This window comes from Manis pentadactyla, chromosome 11, assembly GCF_030020395.1.
Source record: "Manis pentadactyla isolate mManPen7 chromosome 11, mManPen7.hap1, whole genome shotgun sequence".
In the NCBI taxonomy this organism is placed as follows: Eukaryota; Metazoa; Chordata; class Mammalia; order Pholidota; family Manidae; genus Manis; species Manis pentadactyla.
Window position 1 is genome coordinate 90,632,267 of NC_080029.1, and position 17,848 is coordinate 90,650,114.

At 38.8% G+C, this 17,848-nt stretch overlaps 2 protein-coding genes across 4 annotated transcripts in view; one reads left to right on the forward strand and one right to left on the reverse strand.

Moving 5' to 3' along the window:
* The window catches only part of EXD1 (exonuclease 3'-5' domain containing 1), a 40,690-nt gene extending 39,422 nt beyond the window's left edge, over positions 1 to 1,268 (reverse strand). The window contains exon 1 of the mRNA XM_036923813.2: positions 1,150 to 1,268. The gene's annotated coding sequence lies outside the window, so the exon portion shown is untranslated. The remainder of the gene's footprint in view (positions 1 to 1,149) is intronic.
* Positions 1,269 to 1,623: 355 nt separating this feature from the next.
* Positions 1,624 to 17,848, forward strand: part of CHP1 (calcineurin like EF-hand protein 1) — a 48,729-nt gene continuing 32,504 nt past the window's right edge. Inside the window, exons 1-3 of one of the 3 annotated variants that reach the window (XM_036923812.2) lie at positions 1,624 to 1,942; positions 9,646 to 9,718; positions 17,224 to 17,304. In XM_036923812.2, the coding sequence (XP_036779707.1) occupies positions 1,876 to 1,942; positions 9,646 to 9,718; positions 17,224 to 17,304 (221 nt within the window). In that variant the 5' untranslated portion in view covers positions 1,624 to 1,875. Of the gene's footprint in view, positions 1,943 to 7,031; positions 9,087 to 9,645; positions 9,719 to 17,223; positions 17,305 to 17,848 lie in introns of those variants that run through there. The other 2 variants (XM_036923810.2, XM_057488706.1) reach the window with 2 other exon arrangements.

Sequence of the window (17,848 nt, forward strand, 5' to 3'; positions counted from 1 at the left end):
GAAACTGAGGCTTAAAGACTAAGGACACCTGCCCAGAGTCACACAGCTAGAAGGTAAAAGGAACCTAAACTAAAACCAGGTCCCCAGTGGAGAATGTGTGTAGTCCAGTGCAAGACCAACTGTTAAGCATCCAGGGAGACCATAAAACAAGTCACGATCATATCTGAGAAAATCATCCTTTTTTGTTCAAGTCAATTCACCAGGCTACCGGGAAATTTTTACAGAAACAAAAGAGGACATAAAACTGGAAAAAACAGTCCTTAATAGAGGCAAAAATTGTATTTTTAAAAGATACATAAAAGTTTATGTAGTGCTTGGACAATAAGGAAATTTAAGAAACATTAATCAGAAAAACATTAACAAAAAGCAAAGAAAGCTTTGACAGGACAGCTGCGAAAGGTTAAGAACCAAGATAAGGAAGGAAAAAGTAGTAAGGTTAGGATCTAGAGATGAGCATCAAGGGAGACTCAGAAAAGGGACATTCATGTAGCTGGGATCAAAGTTGGTCTACCATACCCAAACTCGCATGATAAAAAGCTTCTGTGGCTTCTAAAGGAACACATCCAAAGTGCCACACTCCGCATACGAAGGCGGACGGATGTCACTAGGTCAGACGAGTAGGTTAATCAAGAAAACAACTCAGACTATAACCTCGGCCTCACACAAAGCCTTAGGTGAATCTTAAAACTAGCTTAGGTGCTAAGTGACAAGGGTCACAATTTGATTATTTCCTATCTCAAACCGATTGTATACACAAGTAACACTCGAGGGGGTGGAAGGCGGTGTAAAGGCATTGAACCCACAGGAAAATTAATAGTTCACCCTAGAGGGTATACTAATTTAACGGATGGCTTTAAACGTTTTCAAGAAAATAAAAATACGACAGAAGAATAAAATGCAAACTTCTCATTTCTAAGGCAAAACAAGAAACTTCAAATAAACGGCGGGCCATACGCTAGGAATTCACTTCTCTGCTTTTAGGCTATTTTTTCCGAAGTAAGTTTGGGAAAGCCTGTCCCAATTTCAGCCAAATGGTGAGTTCCTCGAGCTTCAGTTTTGAACTAAAAAAAAGGGGGGATTGCTGTTCAGGAAGAACCCTCGGGAAGTTCCAAGCCCGCGGTGGCGGTTATCAAAGGACGGTCCCCAAACCTGGGAAAAGCGGGCTTCGCGGGACCCCCGCGTGGCGAAGCGGACGCCAGCAGGACCAAGGAAGAAGTCCGCTGTTTCCCGAGGAGCCAATCGGCCAGCGGCCCTGAGGCCGGCTCCCGAGCGCCCCCTGCGTCCAGGAGGAGAGAGGGCCGCCCAGAAAAACAGGGACGAGCAAGTCCCAGCATGCAGTTCCCAAGAGACACACCTTAGCGACACCTGAGCAACGTTTTGTCTATTTTTATTGTTTGCACAATCCGTGCCGCCTTTACGGTGGGATTCCTAGTGTTAGAGTTCTATGAGAAACGGGTCGTCTACTGTGCCTGCCGCTGCTTTGTTTTTTGTAAAACGCTGGGTCGATGACGTTGCCCTTTTAACTGATGTAGCTGGGGCCACGGTGGCATTGCCCTTTTAAGACCGGTGGCACCACGGTTCCGGGGGCGTAGCCTGTCTTTAGCAAGACCCAGTCCGGCGCGTGGCTGATTCATTTAGGGGCTGGAGCTCGGAGAGCCGACGTTGGCTCCTGCGCCGGGCGCCGCCTCGCTCTTAATTGGCTGGTCTTTGGAGCTGCCCTCCCCCACTCGCCAGACCTGGGTTCCTTCCCGCGTCCGCACTAGGAACACTGCGCTCTCGCTTCTTGACCCGTGGGCCCTTCTCCCCTTCCTGTCTCCTTCCCGCCGCCGCCGTCGCGTCAGGCGCCCCTGCTCGCGGAGGAGCTCCGGCCCGGTGATGGGGTCTCGGGCCTCCACGTTACTGCGGGACGAAGAGCTCGAGGAGATCAAGAAGGAGACTGGCTGTGAGTTCGGGTAGGGGGTGGGAACGCGGCCGGACGTCTCCCGCCGGCCTCAGGACCGGCTGTGGCTGAGGTTCGGACCTGGGGTGCCGGGAGTTTGCTAGGGTCCTGGGCAGCCTCCAGCCCAGGAGCGTCGGGGCCGAGGGCTGGAGGACCTGTTCTTCCAGTTACAGCTTCCTTGAGCAGGGGTCTGGCTCTTGTGGGGCTGCCCTTCCCCGCAAAGGTGGGAGTCGCGATCACTCGTAGAGCACAGACACCGCTCTTTGCTGGTTCTCCTGCTCCCGGAAGGTCCCGAACTCCTTTCCTTAATTTTTTCTTGCACCAACCTCAAATTCAGGAACTCTGGATGGATCCTGAAGAAAACACACCGTTCCTGTGACGTTTCTGGGCAAGGACTTAAAACCCCTGACAACCGTGGGAAATCACAAACAAATTATTGCCACAACTGGAAAAATAAACTCAGAAATCAAGATTGTATAGTAAGGCTTTGGAAGACATGACCTGTTGACAGGAGACCTTTACAGAATCAGGGGTTTGAGAGTCTGAGAGTTCTTTAATTCTTCTTTCACTCTGAACTTGTGGAGAAAAAGCACAGATACTGTGACCACCCGTTTTTTAATAGGGTGCTTGTTGTCCTAATTTCAGATATAATGATTTTCTACTACGGTGGTGTATTTTATGCAGTCGCTGTAGAAATAGAATGTCTCCAAAAATCTCAGTGTGAATTTGTACTAGGAACCGACTGTTTTATTGTTCAGTCTTTCCCTCATTAACCTAAACAAAGGGACAACAGGGCTTTGGAAATTCAGGTGCTCTGTAAAATACCATCACACATTTGTATAGCCTTTGATAATGCATACATTATTTTCTCTTCTCAGTAATGCATTATGACTCTTGTATTTTACATTACACAGCTTCTGAGCTGTGTCCTTATGATACCTGTCTTTGATAATGAGGTGACCAGTAAGTAACTCAATGGCCTCTATGCAGGTAATACTGAAGGGTGCTGACGGAACTACAGAATTACTCAGGCCCTGCTGGCCTGAGATCAATTAAATATTGTTCTTCTGATAAATTCAGCGTTCCAGAATCTTCAAGTTGGAAGGGATGTTATCTAGCCCCACCCCTTTGTCAGATTGGTTTACTGCTTTCACCATCTCCTAGTGTATGGCCAGTAAGCTTCTTCATAAAGACCTTAATGATGATACACTCACCACCTACTACCAATGCAGTCCTTTTCATGACTTCCGGATGAATCACAGCAGTTAGCTGTTTCTAAGGTGCAGTACTTGTTTGGCACTTGACCTTATGGTCATTTTATGACTTACTCTGACTCCCAGAATAGAAATGTAGGCAGTCTGGATTCAGCAATTTTATTACATGTTGTGGCCATAGCCTCTGGCCATACTTGAAAAAAATAAGAACTACTTTAGGGCTGAGATGACACCAGAGTTAATACATCCCTGCTTAAAATAAAAAGACTTACATAATGAGGAAATGCAAACCATAGAGTGGGAAAAAGCTATTTTTGTCTCAAGATGAAGAGAACAGTAATCTCATTCTAGTTTATTTACAATTGACCAATTGAAAAGAGCCTGCATTGCTGTAGGACTCTGGGTTATTTTACTGTGCAACTTGTAGATGAACTGAATTAACTACTTCAGGGAAGACTATTGTCCTAGTTGCCAAAAAGTGAATCAAGATTGAGAGAGATTCTCAACCACAACCAGTGCCAATGTATGTTTTGAGCCAGAAAACCTGGTGAAATAAGTACTTACTGAATTTTTTCACTGTCTCTGTACTATGCTCGGTGCTCAAAGCAGATAATGACAAAAGACACCAACAAACTGGTAGTGGAGATAAGCCCACAAAAATTAGGATTAGCATCTTGACATAAAGTAGCTGAAATGAGGTGACACCCAGCTTCAGAACTCAGGGAAGAGAGAGTCCTTGTGGAGGATGAGCACTGGGTCTTGATAAATGCATGAATGGATTAGATTTGGATAAATGAACCTAGGGTGTTTTGGGTGGCTTCCAAGAGCATTCTCCACCAGCCTCCTACACCATCATTCCTCTGCCCTGGAACATCAGTTTATCCAGTTTGTGCCCATCAGCAGAATTTTAAAACAGTAATTTTTAGCAAGATGCAGATGGTTTAGAAGAAGAAAAACAACATATAGCCTGAGGGTGGGATAGAGAAGTGGAATTTGTCCTATTTTCATCTCCATTAAGAGTTTAGGGAGCTATCAGTCAGAAACACTTAGTTAAGAACAAGTACAGGATATATTACACTACTTCCTTCCCCAGTAAGAAAATGTAGGATTACTGGGGAAAACTGACTTTATATTCAGTATGAAAGCTGTGTATTGAAATTGATGATTATATTTAAACATTTGTAAATCTTAATTGATTAGAATTCATGTGTGACTAGTTTAGATGGTATTTGAAATTTAATACTAAGTTTTTTAAAAAGTAAGCCTTGGTAAGAATTTCTTGTAAACCTCAGTTTTGTCATCTGCAAATGGGAATAATAGTACCTACTTTATAGGATTCTTATAATGATTAAATGAGATCAATTGTGTAAAATACTTAGAATATTGTTTGGGTTACATAACTACCAGGTAAGTGTTCACCATTATTTTGAACCATAGTTAACAATTAATCTTCTTATTGGGAAAATACATTTGCATCTGCTAGTTATAAAAACTGTGTCTAGGGTGATATAATTGGGGAGGTGACAGTATTTTCTATTTTTCCTGTTTTCAGAGGGCATTGGATTAGGAATCAAGTACAGATGTTATTTTTCCCAATTCTAAGGAAATCAAATTTCTGAGAGAATAGAAATCCTAATGCTTCTAACAGTTTAAAAAACACTATCTAAAAATACTTGTGTTGGCATAAAATATTTGCTATACTGTCTTCTGTTGCCCTCTTTCACATTTAAACATTTGCATGAGTTAAAGCTCATTTAAATAAAAATTGTCATTGGGGGAAAGTCATAAATGTCTTGAAGTTTCTGTAATCTCCACCCTTAGTTCACTTAATCTGAGCGCTAATCTGGCTGTGAATTACTTCAGACCTTTCTTTTTAAGAACATTTTAAAATAGCCTCTTAATCTGTGGAAACAATTCATGGGTAGTAGTAATGAATACAGATTGCTTTATTTTTAGTCTCTAGCTTCTGATGTGTGTCATGTGGTATGGAGTGGGTGTAGATAGAACAGGTTTAGGAAATAAGTTTTACAGGCTGGTGAGATTTTGTTTGTTTGAAAGTGTGTAGTGATGATAGAACAGGTGTAGGTTTCTCTGTACATAGTGCGACAAGAGAGCACAAGCCTGGAAAAAGGCAATTGCTTGAGAAGAATATCCTAGGCTAGGAAGTAAGTGGAAGTTACATTACGTACAACTTCCACAACTTCAGGCTGCTACTATCTCAAAATGCAGGACCCCTTAGTTGCCCTCAACTGCTATGCCAGAGTTTCTGGAGATTCTGTATGTACAGAAGACCCTGCTGTTTTGTGGCTCCTATTTGAAGTGGAAATGCGCATATAAGTAACACTGTCAGCTGGTTTGAGGTTAAGTGATTTTGTAAAGCTCTGTACTTTCCCCCCCAATTTATTACGATGAAAAATTTCAAATTTACAGAAAAGTTAATATAATGAACATCCACACACCGTCTTCCTTAATTCAAAAGTTGTTAACCTTTTGCTATATTTGCTTTATCTACTTACGTATATTTTTTGATGAACCATTTGAAAGTTGGAATATCAGAGCTTTTCACCCCTAAATACTTCTGCATGTATCTCCTGAGAATAGGGATTTTTTCCTACATACCCATAATACCATTATCACACATAAGAAAGTTGACAGTAAATCTATATTATCTACCATTCAGTCCATATTCAGCTTTCTCCAATAATAAGCTATTGGGTATTTTTTAAAAATGTTTTTTAAGTCTCTTTTAATCTGTAGGTTCCCTTAAAAGAGTAGGCTATCTCTTGAAGTCCTCCTGCCAGGGAAAACAGGAAATGTTGAGGTGTGGAGCATTCAGAAGGAATGGTTAGGGATGCAGGCTTCAATTTATCAGTCTTTTATCTAGAGTAACTTTGGTTGCACCTGAGTGCTTTCTCTAGGTTATCAATCTGTTCTGCATTAAGATTTCAGATAAAGACAAGGGCAAAATCCAGGCATACCTCTTTTTATTGTGCTTCGCTTCATTGTGTTTTTTACAAATTGAAGAGTTGTGGCAACCCTGAATCCAGCAAGTCTGTCTGTGCCATTTTTCCAATAGCATTTTGCTCACTTCATGTCTCTATGTCACATTTTGTGTCACATTTGAATAATTCTCACATTATTTTTAATTTTTCATCATTAATATTATATTTGTTATGGTGATTTGTGATCAGTGATTATTCCTTTGCTGAAAGCTCAGATGGATGGTTGGCATTTTTAAGTAATAAAGTACTTTTCAATCAAGGTATGTACATTGTTTTTTTAGACATAATGCTATTGTACACTTAATAGACTGCCTTATAGTGCAAACATAACTTTTATATATGCACTGAGAAACCAAAAAATGCATTTGACTTGCCTTGTGGCGGTATTTGCTTTATTGCAGTGGTCTGGAACTGAACTTGCAATATCTCTGAAATCTGCCTGTAGCTTTTTTCTTACTCTATTTTCATCTTTGTTCTCTCTGCCATTCCTCCTTAGTGCTTGGCACTTTCTGAAATGCCTTCCTCCTCTGAGCGTGAGGTAGTGATGATAGAAAGGTTTGTGAATCAGCAAGATTATCAGGGTCTTTCAAGTAATCTTTCACTGATATAAAATAATTTCCCCATCAATGGAGAAAAATATAGCTTCATTCATTCATTGCATGTGCATGTACACAACCTTTTCTGAGAGTAATTGTCAACTTCTGAGATTTCCTTTGGGTTGCCAAGAATGGTGCAGGTTTTGGACACCTGTCCTGCTAGCCTAGTGCCTTCTGGTGAGAACAGTTTACTAGAAACTTGTCCTGCTTCATTCGTGGCTGTTAGGTTGTGCCTTAAAGGTTACTTTATAGAGGGTTTAGCACCTATATTAAAGTTTTCTTTCCTTCTTTCTCTTCTTTTCTTGGTTGTTAACAAAGCTCTTTGTAACTATCCTTATAACACTAGTTCTCAAATTTAGGAGCTAGATTGAGATGTGACCATATTGAGTTGTGTTACAAGTTGACATTTGGTTTTACATTTCTCCACTGATTTCCATTTAGCCCACATTTGTCCTGGAACATAACAGTTTTATGGGTGTTTGGCTACTTATTTACATGTTTATTTTTAACATATTGGTACATTATGAAGTCAAGCAACCATAAACTGATTCTTTTTTGTCTGAAATACGGGGTGTGATGCTGTATCAGTACTTCCTATGGGAATTTAGAAAATCAAACTATAAGAGGTTTCAGTACCCAGTTCTTTCAGATGATCCAGATTAGAAAGATGTCTAATGGCTCATTTGTTAGTTGAAGGGGATGGACTATATGACAATATTCTTTTCAGTTTTAAAATTGTGTAAATAGCTGTACATACTTATATATACACATACAGAATTTCTAGAAGGATTCACAAGAAACTGGTAATAGTGTTTGCCTCTGGCAAGGGAGATTAGGGAACTTGGTTGTTAGGAAGGCTTTTCATTGTCCACACTTTCGTACTATTTACATTTTTACCATGTGCATGGATTATTTTCTCAAGTTAAAAAAAAACCTAGTATAAAAAGAAACAATTTGGATGTTTTGCCTATTAAAGAAAAGTAATCTGAAATATATAATCCTGTAAGTACTAAAACTGATCCAATAGACTATGTAATATGCAGTTATTAAAAAGGACTCCAAAGCAATATAAAAAAATTATGAATTAACAGATGAAAAGTAAGCTATTATGACTGTGTAAAGTATACAAGTGACTGTTATTAGGTGGTATATGAAGAAATTTAAAGAGTGGTGCTAATATTGTGAACATATTTTGTATTTTTTCAAAAAAATCTCTTGGGAAAGTTAGTCATTCTTTAACTGACTTATTTTTGTTAAACTAAAGGGAGCTACAGTTGCAAGCAGCCTTGGAGGCCCATGGCCAGAGCCAGGGTAAACTGGTCAGGCTCCTGAAGAAAACTGCTGTGGCTGGCAGAGTCAGGAGAAAAGTGAAGATTAATTAGTGCAGCAATAAAACTGTACCTTCAGGCGCACGATGTAAAGATGATGATAATAGCTAACCTGGAGTGTTTAGCGTGTGCCAGACACTTTGCCAAGCACTCTTCTCTCATGGACTCAGTTCTCTCCACAATCCAGGTCACTCATCCCTGACTGTTAAGCAGTGGTGCCATGAATGGAATCAAAGTCTGTCAGCCTGACCCTCACAAGGGTGTACTCTTTCCATGAGCTGTTCTCACCCGCCTGGCTGGCTGAAAGGTCCAAAATGGCACCTTCCATGCCTAGACCCTTGCTGGCTCTGCCTGGCAGGGCATGATTCTGCCTCCCTTTCTGCCCTCTGCTCTCCTTAAGAGTTAGTACAGAACACAGCCCTCTTGGGGTGAAACCTGATGCTGAAGAATTTACAGCTACCCGTAGTATGTCCTCTCATCCTAGCTCTGGGCCACTCACTTCCTGCTTCTCCTGCTGTGCCCCGGTTTCCTTTGTCCCATTGTTCCTAAAACTGCAAATAGATTTTTGTTTCATGAGCTGGGGGAGGAGGATGACCATCAGAACTCCTTCAACCACCCCTTAAACCTCTGAAGATACAGCTAGGGCAAAGTCCACACTTGGCACACCATTTTTAGCTGTGTTCTTTTCTCCTTTGATTAACTCCTTTTTCCCCCTCCTACCTCCAGTGTGCCAGGTGAGTAAACTATTTCCCAGAAATTCCTTTTTGCATTTTCAAAGTTTTATTGTGTACCTGCAGTTATTATCTCACTTTAATTGCCAGCTTATTCTTGAGTTCATCCAAAATAGGAGCAAAATCGCTTCCTTGCAGTTGTTGAGTGATAGCATGACCATTCTACAAATTGCCAAATTTGCTTTCTTGGAGCCCATTTCTTTACTGGGAACTCAGTGGAGCCCATGCAGTCACAGAAGAGGCTGACCCAAGGCTGTGGTGATCTTTTACCCAAAGGTCAGTCCTCAGGGAAAGATAAAGCCACTAATGCTTGGTGCAGGAGTAAACCATATTTTACAAATAGAATCTGCTTGATATCCCCCAATCTTTAATTCAATACAAATTACCTACCCAGTTCTGATTCAGAGCTAGCCTAAAACATCAAACTGTTTAGTAGGTATATATTTTTAACCAAAGCATGCATTTTCATAGCCTCTATACTAAAAGGTGAAAGATTCACAGTTTCCTCTTAAACTAAATTTGACTTTGTTTTATTAAATCTTAACTACCCGACATTTAAATCATTGTCTTAAATTTAGCCTAGACTTCATTCCTGAAGTCAATTTTGATTCCCCCTGATTTAGTTTATTTTCTCCTTTCATTCTTTAGCTTTAAAATTTTCTGGTTTGACACCTAGAGATGAGTTAGAGTTGACACATCTCTCCATTCTATTCACTTTGAAGCATTTAATGGTGGGCTGGAACCAGAAAGGCAGCTGTCTTCCGAAGGGCCACACTCTGGTTCAGTTTGAGTGGAGGGCAATTTCTCCAACTCAGATTAACTTTGTGTTCTCTAGTTTCCCACAGTCAGATCACCCGCCTCTACAGCCGGTTCACCAGCCTGGACAAAGGAGAGAATGGGACTCTCAGGTAGGCAGTTCCTGTCTTTATTGTCTGGCAATGTCTGAATAGCTGCTTTTATTATCCCAAGGGCAGTCATGATGGGCATTCAGCGTGTGGAGAGCAATAGCATTTCTTCACTTTTCTTTAAGTATCATTAATGCACAATGGAATTACATAAGCACAACATTGACATTACATTTATCAATAGGTGCTTGCTGCTTTACTCCAACTCCCCTTAGTTTGAGTTGCCATTGTTCTGGTCCTAGGAATACACTTTTGGGAATTTCAGCCCTCTCTACTCAGTTTTTCCCATAGCCCTTTCGGAAACATTAGCTTTTAGGAAATTAAGCAGTAGCAACCCAATGTGGTCTAGATTATTTTCTCCTCTGTCCTCTCATTTCCCAACCCAATCCTAGGGTTCATCACTTTATGTGTATTAATGTTAGATAGGATGTTCAGTATTTTAGTTTAGAGCAGCGGTTCTCAACTGAGGGCTGTTTTGCTCCTGGGTGGCAAAATGTCTGGAGACATTTTTGTCAGGACTGGGGAATACTATTGATGTCCAGTGGGTGGAGCCAGGGAGGCTGCTACACATCCTTCAATGCACAGGGCGTCCCCCCACAACAAAGAATTATTTTGCTATAAATGTCAAAAGTGCCAAAGCGGAGAAACCCTGGTCTAGAGTTAAATATATGATTTTAGAGTAGTCTAATGCCTTATCATTTTATATTTGTAACTGTGTTATCATAGTCCAGTGAAGTATCTCCTTACTACCTACCACCTCCCAACCAAACTCTCAGTAGAAACCATTGGTTACCCTTGTTCCTCAGTGTTGACTGACTGAAACAGAGTGAAGCTGTCTGACTTTCTGGTGGCTGGCAGGAAATGGTTTAGGAGTTCATTGGAAGACTTTTGGCACAGGTGTGGAATGTAGCATAAAGGAGGAAGGAATATAGTTGCTAATCCTTAGGCCGAAGAGCTAGAGAATGCTGACAAATACATAGGGCTGTGTTTGTTTGGGGTGCAGTCTGCCATCCCTGGAAGCAGGGATTGACCACAATCATGCTGCACAGTCATTAAAGTTAACAGCCATGGGATACCTACCACAGGCAAAGACCACACTAGGTGCTTTTTCTTGTTTTTATTTTTTTTTGAGGCAAAATACACAACATGAAATTTACCATTTTAAAATGCACAATTCAGTGGCAGTAGGTACATTCACAATGTTGGGTAACCGTTATCACTACTCATTCCATTTTCATCACCTCAGGTGGAAACCCTGTACCTATTAAGCAGACATATCCCATTCTTCCTTGGTATGTGGCCCTTTGTGACTAGCTTCTTTCATTTAACGTGATGTTTTCAAGGTTACAGCACGTATGTTATTCCTTTTCATGGCTGAATAATATTTCATTGTATGTAGCTGTGTATACACATGCATGCCCCACATTTTGTTTATCCATTCATCAGTTGGTGGACATTTGGCTATTGTGAATAGTGCTGCTATGAACATTTTTGTGTAGGCGTATGTTTGAATTCTCTTGGGCATATACCTAGAAGTAGAATTGTGGGTCATATGGTAATTTTATGCTTAATTTATTGAGGAACCACCAAATTGTTTTCCACAGTGGCTGTACTGTTTGACGTTCCCACCAGCAATGTGTGAGAGTTCAAACTTTACATCTTCACTAACACTTATCTGTCTTCTCACTCAACTATCCTAGTGGATGTAAGTGGTATATCATTGTGGTTTTGATTTGCATTTCCCTAGTGGCTGTTGATGTTGAGCATCTTTTCATGTGCTGGTTTATTGTTTGTGTATCTTCCTTGGAGAAATGCCTATTCAAGTCCTTTGCCTATTTTTTAATTGGATCGTTGTTTTGTTGTTGAGTTATAAGAGTTCTTTTGGTATTTTAGATACTAGACCCTTATCAGATATATGATTTGCAAATATTTTCTCCTATTCTGTGGATTGTCTTTTCACTCTTCATAGAGTTTTTGAGGCACAAAAGTTTTAAATTTTGATGAATCCAATTCATCTAGTTTTTCTTTTGTTTTATGTGCTTTCAGTGTCTTGCCAAATCCAAGATCATGAAGATTTGCCCCTATGTTTTTTTTTCCTAAAAGTTTTATAGTTGTAGCTCTTATATTTAGGTCTTTTATTTATTTTGAGTTATTGTTTGTGTATGTATGGTGTGTGATAAGAGTCGAACTTTATTTTTTTACATGTGGATATCCATCTGTCCCAGCACCGTTTGTTAAAGAGACTGTGTAAATTTTTACTTGAAAAATAAAATAGACTAGAAATCTCTATTTTTTTTTCCTCTCAGTTCCAATACTTGAATAATTTATTTGACTTTGGGATTACATCTTCCTCATAAATTTAGCTTTAACTACTAAGTAAAGATACAGAATTCACATTAGTTCTGAGTCCTTTTTTCTTTGTGGAAGGTGGGTGATTTGTAAATGTGTATGTGTTTTAATTGCTTTCACTGTTTGCTGGAAAACAATGGAAAAGCTTTTAAAAAAGGAGCTTTTTCTCCTTAGGGTGAAAACTTTCCAAGTGTCAGCTAGTGTTACCTGATTCTTAAAATCTAGTCAGATTTGCTCAACTCCTAAAACACACTCTATAGAAAGCCAATGTATTCACTCACTGATTTGATAGGTACTTACTGAGTCTCTTTGATGTAGTAGGCACTGTCCGCTGGTTTGTAGTGTTGATTTCTGCAAATTCTTGGTGAGGGAAGAGGTGGTGGGAAGTGATAGGGTAATTTATGATTTCATGGTTACCTGTATCTAACTGATGTTTTTGTACTCAGCTTTACAAAGCCCTAGGTCTTAAATCTCCATCCTGGTAAGGATTAAAATATGGAAGAAGCCCCAAGCCACCTTGAGAGTATGAAGAAATTACCCCATTGTGCTACATAGTACACAACTAGCATATGTAAATCATCTTGTGAACCCACCCACTATCAGGGATTTCACCCTGGCTGTGCATCTAGACAATGGTTATTTCAACATCTGACCATCTTGTTAGATTGTCTTCCCTTTTCCCCCAACCTTCTCTTCTCTTTTACTCCCTCTAGCCTTGGAAGTTTCCTGGTGAACTCTAAATTCTTTTGTAATACACAGCAATTTAACTCTCTTCAGCTTTTACTGGCAAACTCAACTCAAGGCCTGTCTTGAACTTTTCAGAACCCATCCAAGTGCTCAGATGAATAGTGACCTCTAGTCTTTTGTTACCTGTTCTCTTGATTTTCTGAAATTTCACAAAGATGTGCCTATTTGGGGATTATTTTTCATTATTCATTGCTCAGGCTTAGGTGAACCTTTTCAAATCAAAAATACATTCTTTAGCTGGGAAGTTTTCTTCTGTTATTTCTGTTATTGTTTTCTCTCCACTCCTTTTTTTTAACTTATCTTATTATTTGTGCTAGTTGGCTATTATTGGACCACCATGACTCAACTTTTCCCATTTCTGGCTGTTTGCCTTTTTCCTTGGTTTTCTGAAAGATATCCCTGAATTTATTTTTCAGTCCTTTTGACAAATCTTTTTAGTCCACATATTTTTAATTTCTAAGAAACTTCTAGTTCTCTGATCTCTGCTCTATCATAGTAGCTTATTTTAGTTTTACAAATGTAAAAATGTATCATCTGTCTATGGGGTTACTTAGTAGAATCTTTCAGAACTCTCCTTTGTTCCTTCAATTACAACTGTGTCTATATTGCTTGATCCTACTCTTTTGTGCTATTAATTTCCCCAGAGTATCTGGTGAGCTTTGGTTGTCCATTCATATTTACAAAAAAGCCTGGGTGAATTACTGTAGAAAACTGGCATGGGTTTATTTGTTGTTGTTTCTCCATAGGTCTTTCCCTGGATGGAAGGGCTGACTTCAAGTCCTCTGTATTCTGAGCAAGTAGACCTTACTTAAGGATATGTGGTCAGGGAAAAAGGGGACAGATTTGCATTGCTCTTTCCCAAATAAAAGAACTGTGTTCCAAGTGGGCCAACCTCCCACACTTGGTTGAAGCCCTGCCCAGGTAGATCTTTCAGTTTCTTTTCATAGCAGTTCTTCATTTTTATCTTGGAGCCAAAAAGTTTTACATTTTGGGAATGGGCACTGGCAGCAGAGGGCAGCTGGCCCATTCTTTAAAAGTTCTTTAATTAATTACCCTGAATGCTGCTTCCCTTACCTGGCAGCTCTGAGTGTGGTGCCTTGCCTCAAGAGACTCTGCAGGGCAGATTGGTTCTCAACTCTGCCACAGCTGTTTCATGGGCCCTCTACTCTGATTTACTTGTCACTGTATTTGCATGTATTTTCTGACTTCCAGAATTTGTCAAAACCTCTTGTTTATTAGTACACTCCTCCCACCTTGACTGTTTATGTCATGGCTATGTTCCCATGTGTACCTTTAGCTGACATTCCAGGGGTTTCAGAGAATGAGAAATGTGTATGTGCTCGTTATATCCTCAACCAAAAGTCAGCTGCAGTCTTGCAAATAAGCCCATCTAGGCCTATACCACTAAAACTAGTAAGAACTAGATTCAGCACTTACTGACATTTGATATGAAAAGAATTCTATTACCAAAACAAAAAAATGTATTGATTTCATTTAAGTATTAATTAAATGCTTTAAGTAATAGAAATTGTCATTTCAATGTTTATAAATATATATATACTTAAATAAACAGTAAATGATTTATCTCTATTATTTAAATGTGGAAAAATTTTCCTAATTGAATGTGTTCCCACAGGTATGTATTATTAGCAGATTTTAATGTCCTCATTATGTGTAAGTCATTGGTTCCTTGAAACGTAAGCAGCTAATTGTGTGGCTGATTCTCTAAAAAAAAGGGACCTGCATAGTGATGATCAGTGTAGAGTGCTAGACTTCTGGTTAGTAAAGGTCTCCCAAACTCTGATTTTTCCAAAGAATCCCTGTGCCTGTGAATGTCTGGAAAACCACTCTTCATTGGGAATTTTTTGGCCACAAAGAATTCCATTATATGTGATTTGAATCTCAGACATTCCTACAATTGGTAATAATGTATTTTCTTAAAAAATCTTTGAGGAAAATTTCCCTAGATGTACTATGAGGTAGAATATAATATTGGTATTTTGTTTTATGAGTACACATGAATCTACATTTCAGTGAATTGTACATATGTGGTGTGTGGGCTGTTTGGAGAATTTTTTTTTTCTCTATTTGTATCAGTGGACAAATTTTAGAGAAATTGCCCAGGTGATCTCCATTCAACTATAGAACAACTAATAATAATAAACTATATTAACATTTTACAAACTTTTTTATACTCTTTCATTTTAATTTTGATACTATCAATACTATTTCCCTTGGTCTTATAGAACTACATTGTATATACAACCTAAATTCTAAGAGTAAAGTTTGAAAATGTCAGAGGACAGTGTTTAGGTCTCTATTGATATTGGAAGTCTAAGACTAGATCCTTAATTGAGATTAAAGGAGCTCAGGCTAGTTTGTGCACTTAGCACCTGATAGTAGATCTGGTATTTAAGCTGTGGCTTTTCTCAGCTACAATTACTTAAACTTGTTAGACATTAAACTGAGGTATGTGGCCTAGCACTTCAAATCAGCCTTAATCTTCATTTAAAAGGAAGTAGTTATTGTTTCTTAACTTCTATCAAGAGGAGCTACATTTTGGTGATAATGTGGACTTTGTATTTTAGAGCAAATTATGTAATAACAGCTTAGCACTTTTGTTGAATTAAATAGTCAGGACCTCGGTCATTTCCTTTAGCTTTTCACATTTTAAGCAAACCAGTTATCTTATGAAAGGCTTCTTCTGATTCATTCATTGATATAAAAATTATTACCCTAAGGATCAAGGATGATTAGAATCCAGAGTTACTCTTTCAGAGCTTTGTGCTCAGTCCTGTAGATCAGTTCCCACCTGTGTCACCACCAGGTGTGGTAGAGATGAACTTGTTGAATTAATTAACCACTGTGTAAATGTTAAACCTCAAGACAAACAGAGTGTGAAAGGTTCCTGGGTAAAATAGGGACATTTCATTAGCATTTAGTACAAAGAGGGTGAAGGGATTAAGTTTTATCTCCTCTGTTAGTAAACATCTTGAAGGCAGGAAGCAGATTTATTTGAGTTTATATTCCTTTTTTTTTTTTTTAACTTTTTAACTGGAAATAATTTCAATCTTACAGAAAAGTTACAAGAATAATACAAAGAATTTTCACATGCCTGATACCCAGACTTAGCAATTACAAACATTTTGGCACATATTTCAGTGACTTGTTTCCCGTAGCAAGAACATTCTCATATTAAAATCAGGAAATATTAGCATTTTGATACAGTACTGTTATATAATCCCTATATTCTATATGGTCCACATTCCATTTTTACCTATTAGCTCAGTAATGTTCTTCATAGGCATTTTTTTCCTAGTATAGGATCATGCATTGAGTTCAGTTGTATGTCTCTTTAGTCCACTTTAATCTGGAACAAACCTCTGCCTTCTCTGTCCTTCATGACATTGATATTTTTGAAGAGTACAGCACAGATTTGTTGTATACAGCCTTATATTTTTGGCACAGAATATCAGCCAAGAACTTCTTAAAAAATAACTGTTGAACATTTTGGGGGAGAGAATCTTTCAGAATGTTTAATATGGGAAAGAAATGTGGTTTTTATAGAAAAAAAAAGAAAGTGCTTTGACTTACAGACTTAGATTTAAACCATCCTTCTGTCACTTACTAGCTTTGTCACTGGCAAGTTCCTTAATCTCAGTGACTCAATTTCCTCAGCTCTAAAAGGGTATAGATGAAATGTTGGCTTGGAGAACTGAGATAATGTATGTAAACAGGGCAGCACATGATGTGTGCACAGTGAATGGTAACTAATACTCACTTCAGCATAACTTCCAAGTTGTGAGGGGATGACTGCTCTTGCTATGTCTGAGGGTTAAATACTTCTCTAGCTCTAGACTGTATAAAGCAATGGAGAAAAAGCCAGAGTCAAGGCAAAGAAGTATGAAAATCAGTTATTTGTCCCATCTTATTCTTTCCTTGGGCATAAATATCACCTCAGAATTCCTTGCATTTTATAGTTGCTGTACATCATCATACCAAGGGTACAGGAAGCCCCTCTGAATTTTTGCTCCCACGGTTCAAGCTCTGTGGTGTTTTACACTTTGCATTTGCTATTCATTCTTCAAACTTAATACTAAGTACAAAGTGGTAATGTCCCAGGAATCATTTACAGAGACAGCTTAGTATTTGCTTGTTAGTTGGTTTATTGACATAACCTGAGTGCTGAATTCACTGGAATGTGGCACAGTCAAATCTGGTTTCTTCCACTCCTGAGTTAGCTCAAGAAACACTCAACAGCTATTAAAGTGCTATTCTTTGCAGCTACTTGGATAATTGGTCACAGAAGTAAATTCCAGGAGTTAATATTCTTGCTAGGTTGTACTCTCGGATGACTGAAGGAGTCATGTTAAGGGCCAATGGTCTGTAAATCAAGGTGATTCTCTTGGCAGCCGGGAAGATTTCCAGCGGATTCCAGAACTCGCCATCAATCCATTGGGAGACCGTATCATCAATGCCTTCTTTCCAGAGGGGTGAGTGAGTCCCTGTGGTGGTTGGGCTCCCTTTCTGGGGCTAATCTGGAAGAATGATGTTGGTCGGGTTACCTCAGGCCACCATCCTTTTGCTATATTGAGTATCATATCTAGAGTATCTCACCTGTTTTACCCTTCTTCACATTTTAAACAGGTATAAGCCCATCTTCAACATTCTGTATTTAATCTCCATTTATCTTTGATGTGAAACTAAACTTTTAAAAAACTTTTATTTGAAAATAATTTCAGATTTACAGAAAAGTTGCAAAAATGGAAAATAGTACAAAGAACACCTGTATATCTTGTACACAGGTTTATCTATTGTTATACTGTAAATATTTTGCCTTATTTGTATGTGTTCTTTATGTCCCTCAGTCCTAGCCAATAAATATATAAGTAAGCCACATATATAATTATAAATTGTCTGGTAGCCATACTAAAAAAGTAAAAATAAACAAGTTAAATGAACTTGGCAAATATAAAAAATACCTATTTTATTTAACCCAATATATCTAAATATTATTCAACTTGTAATCAATATTTT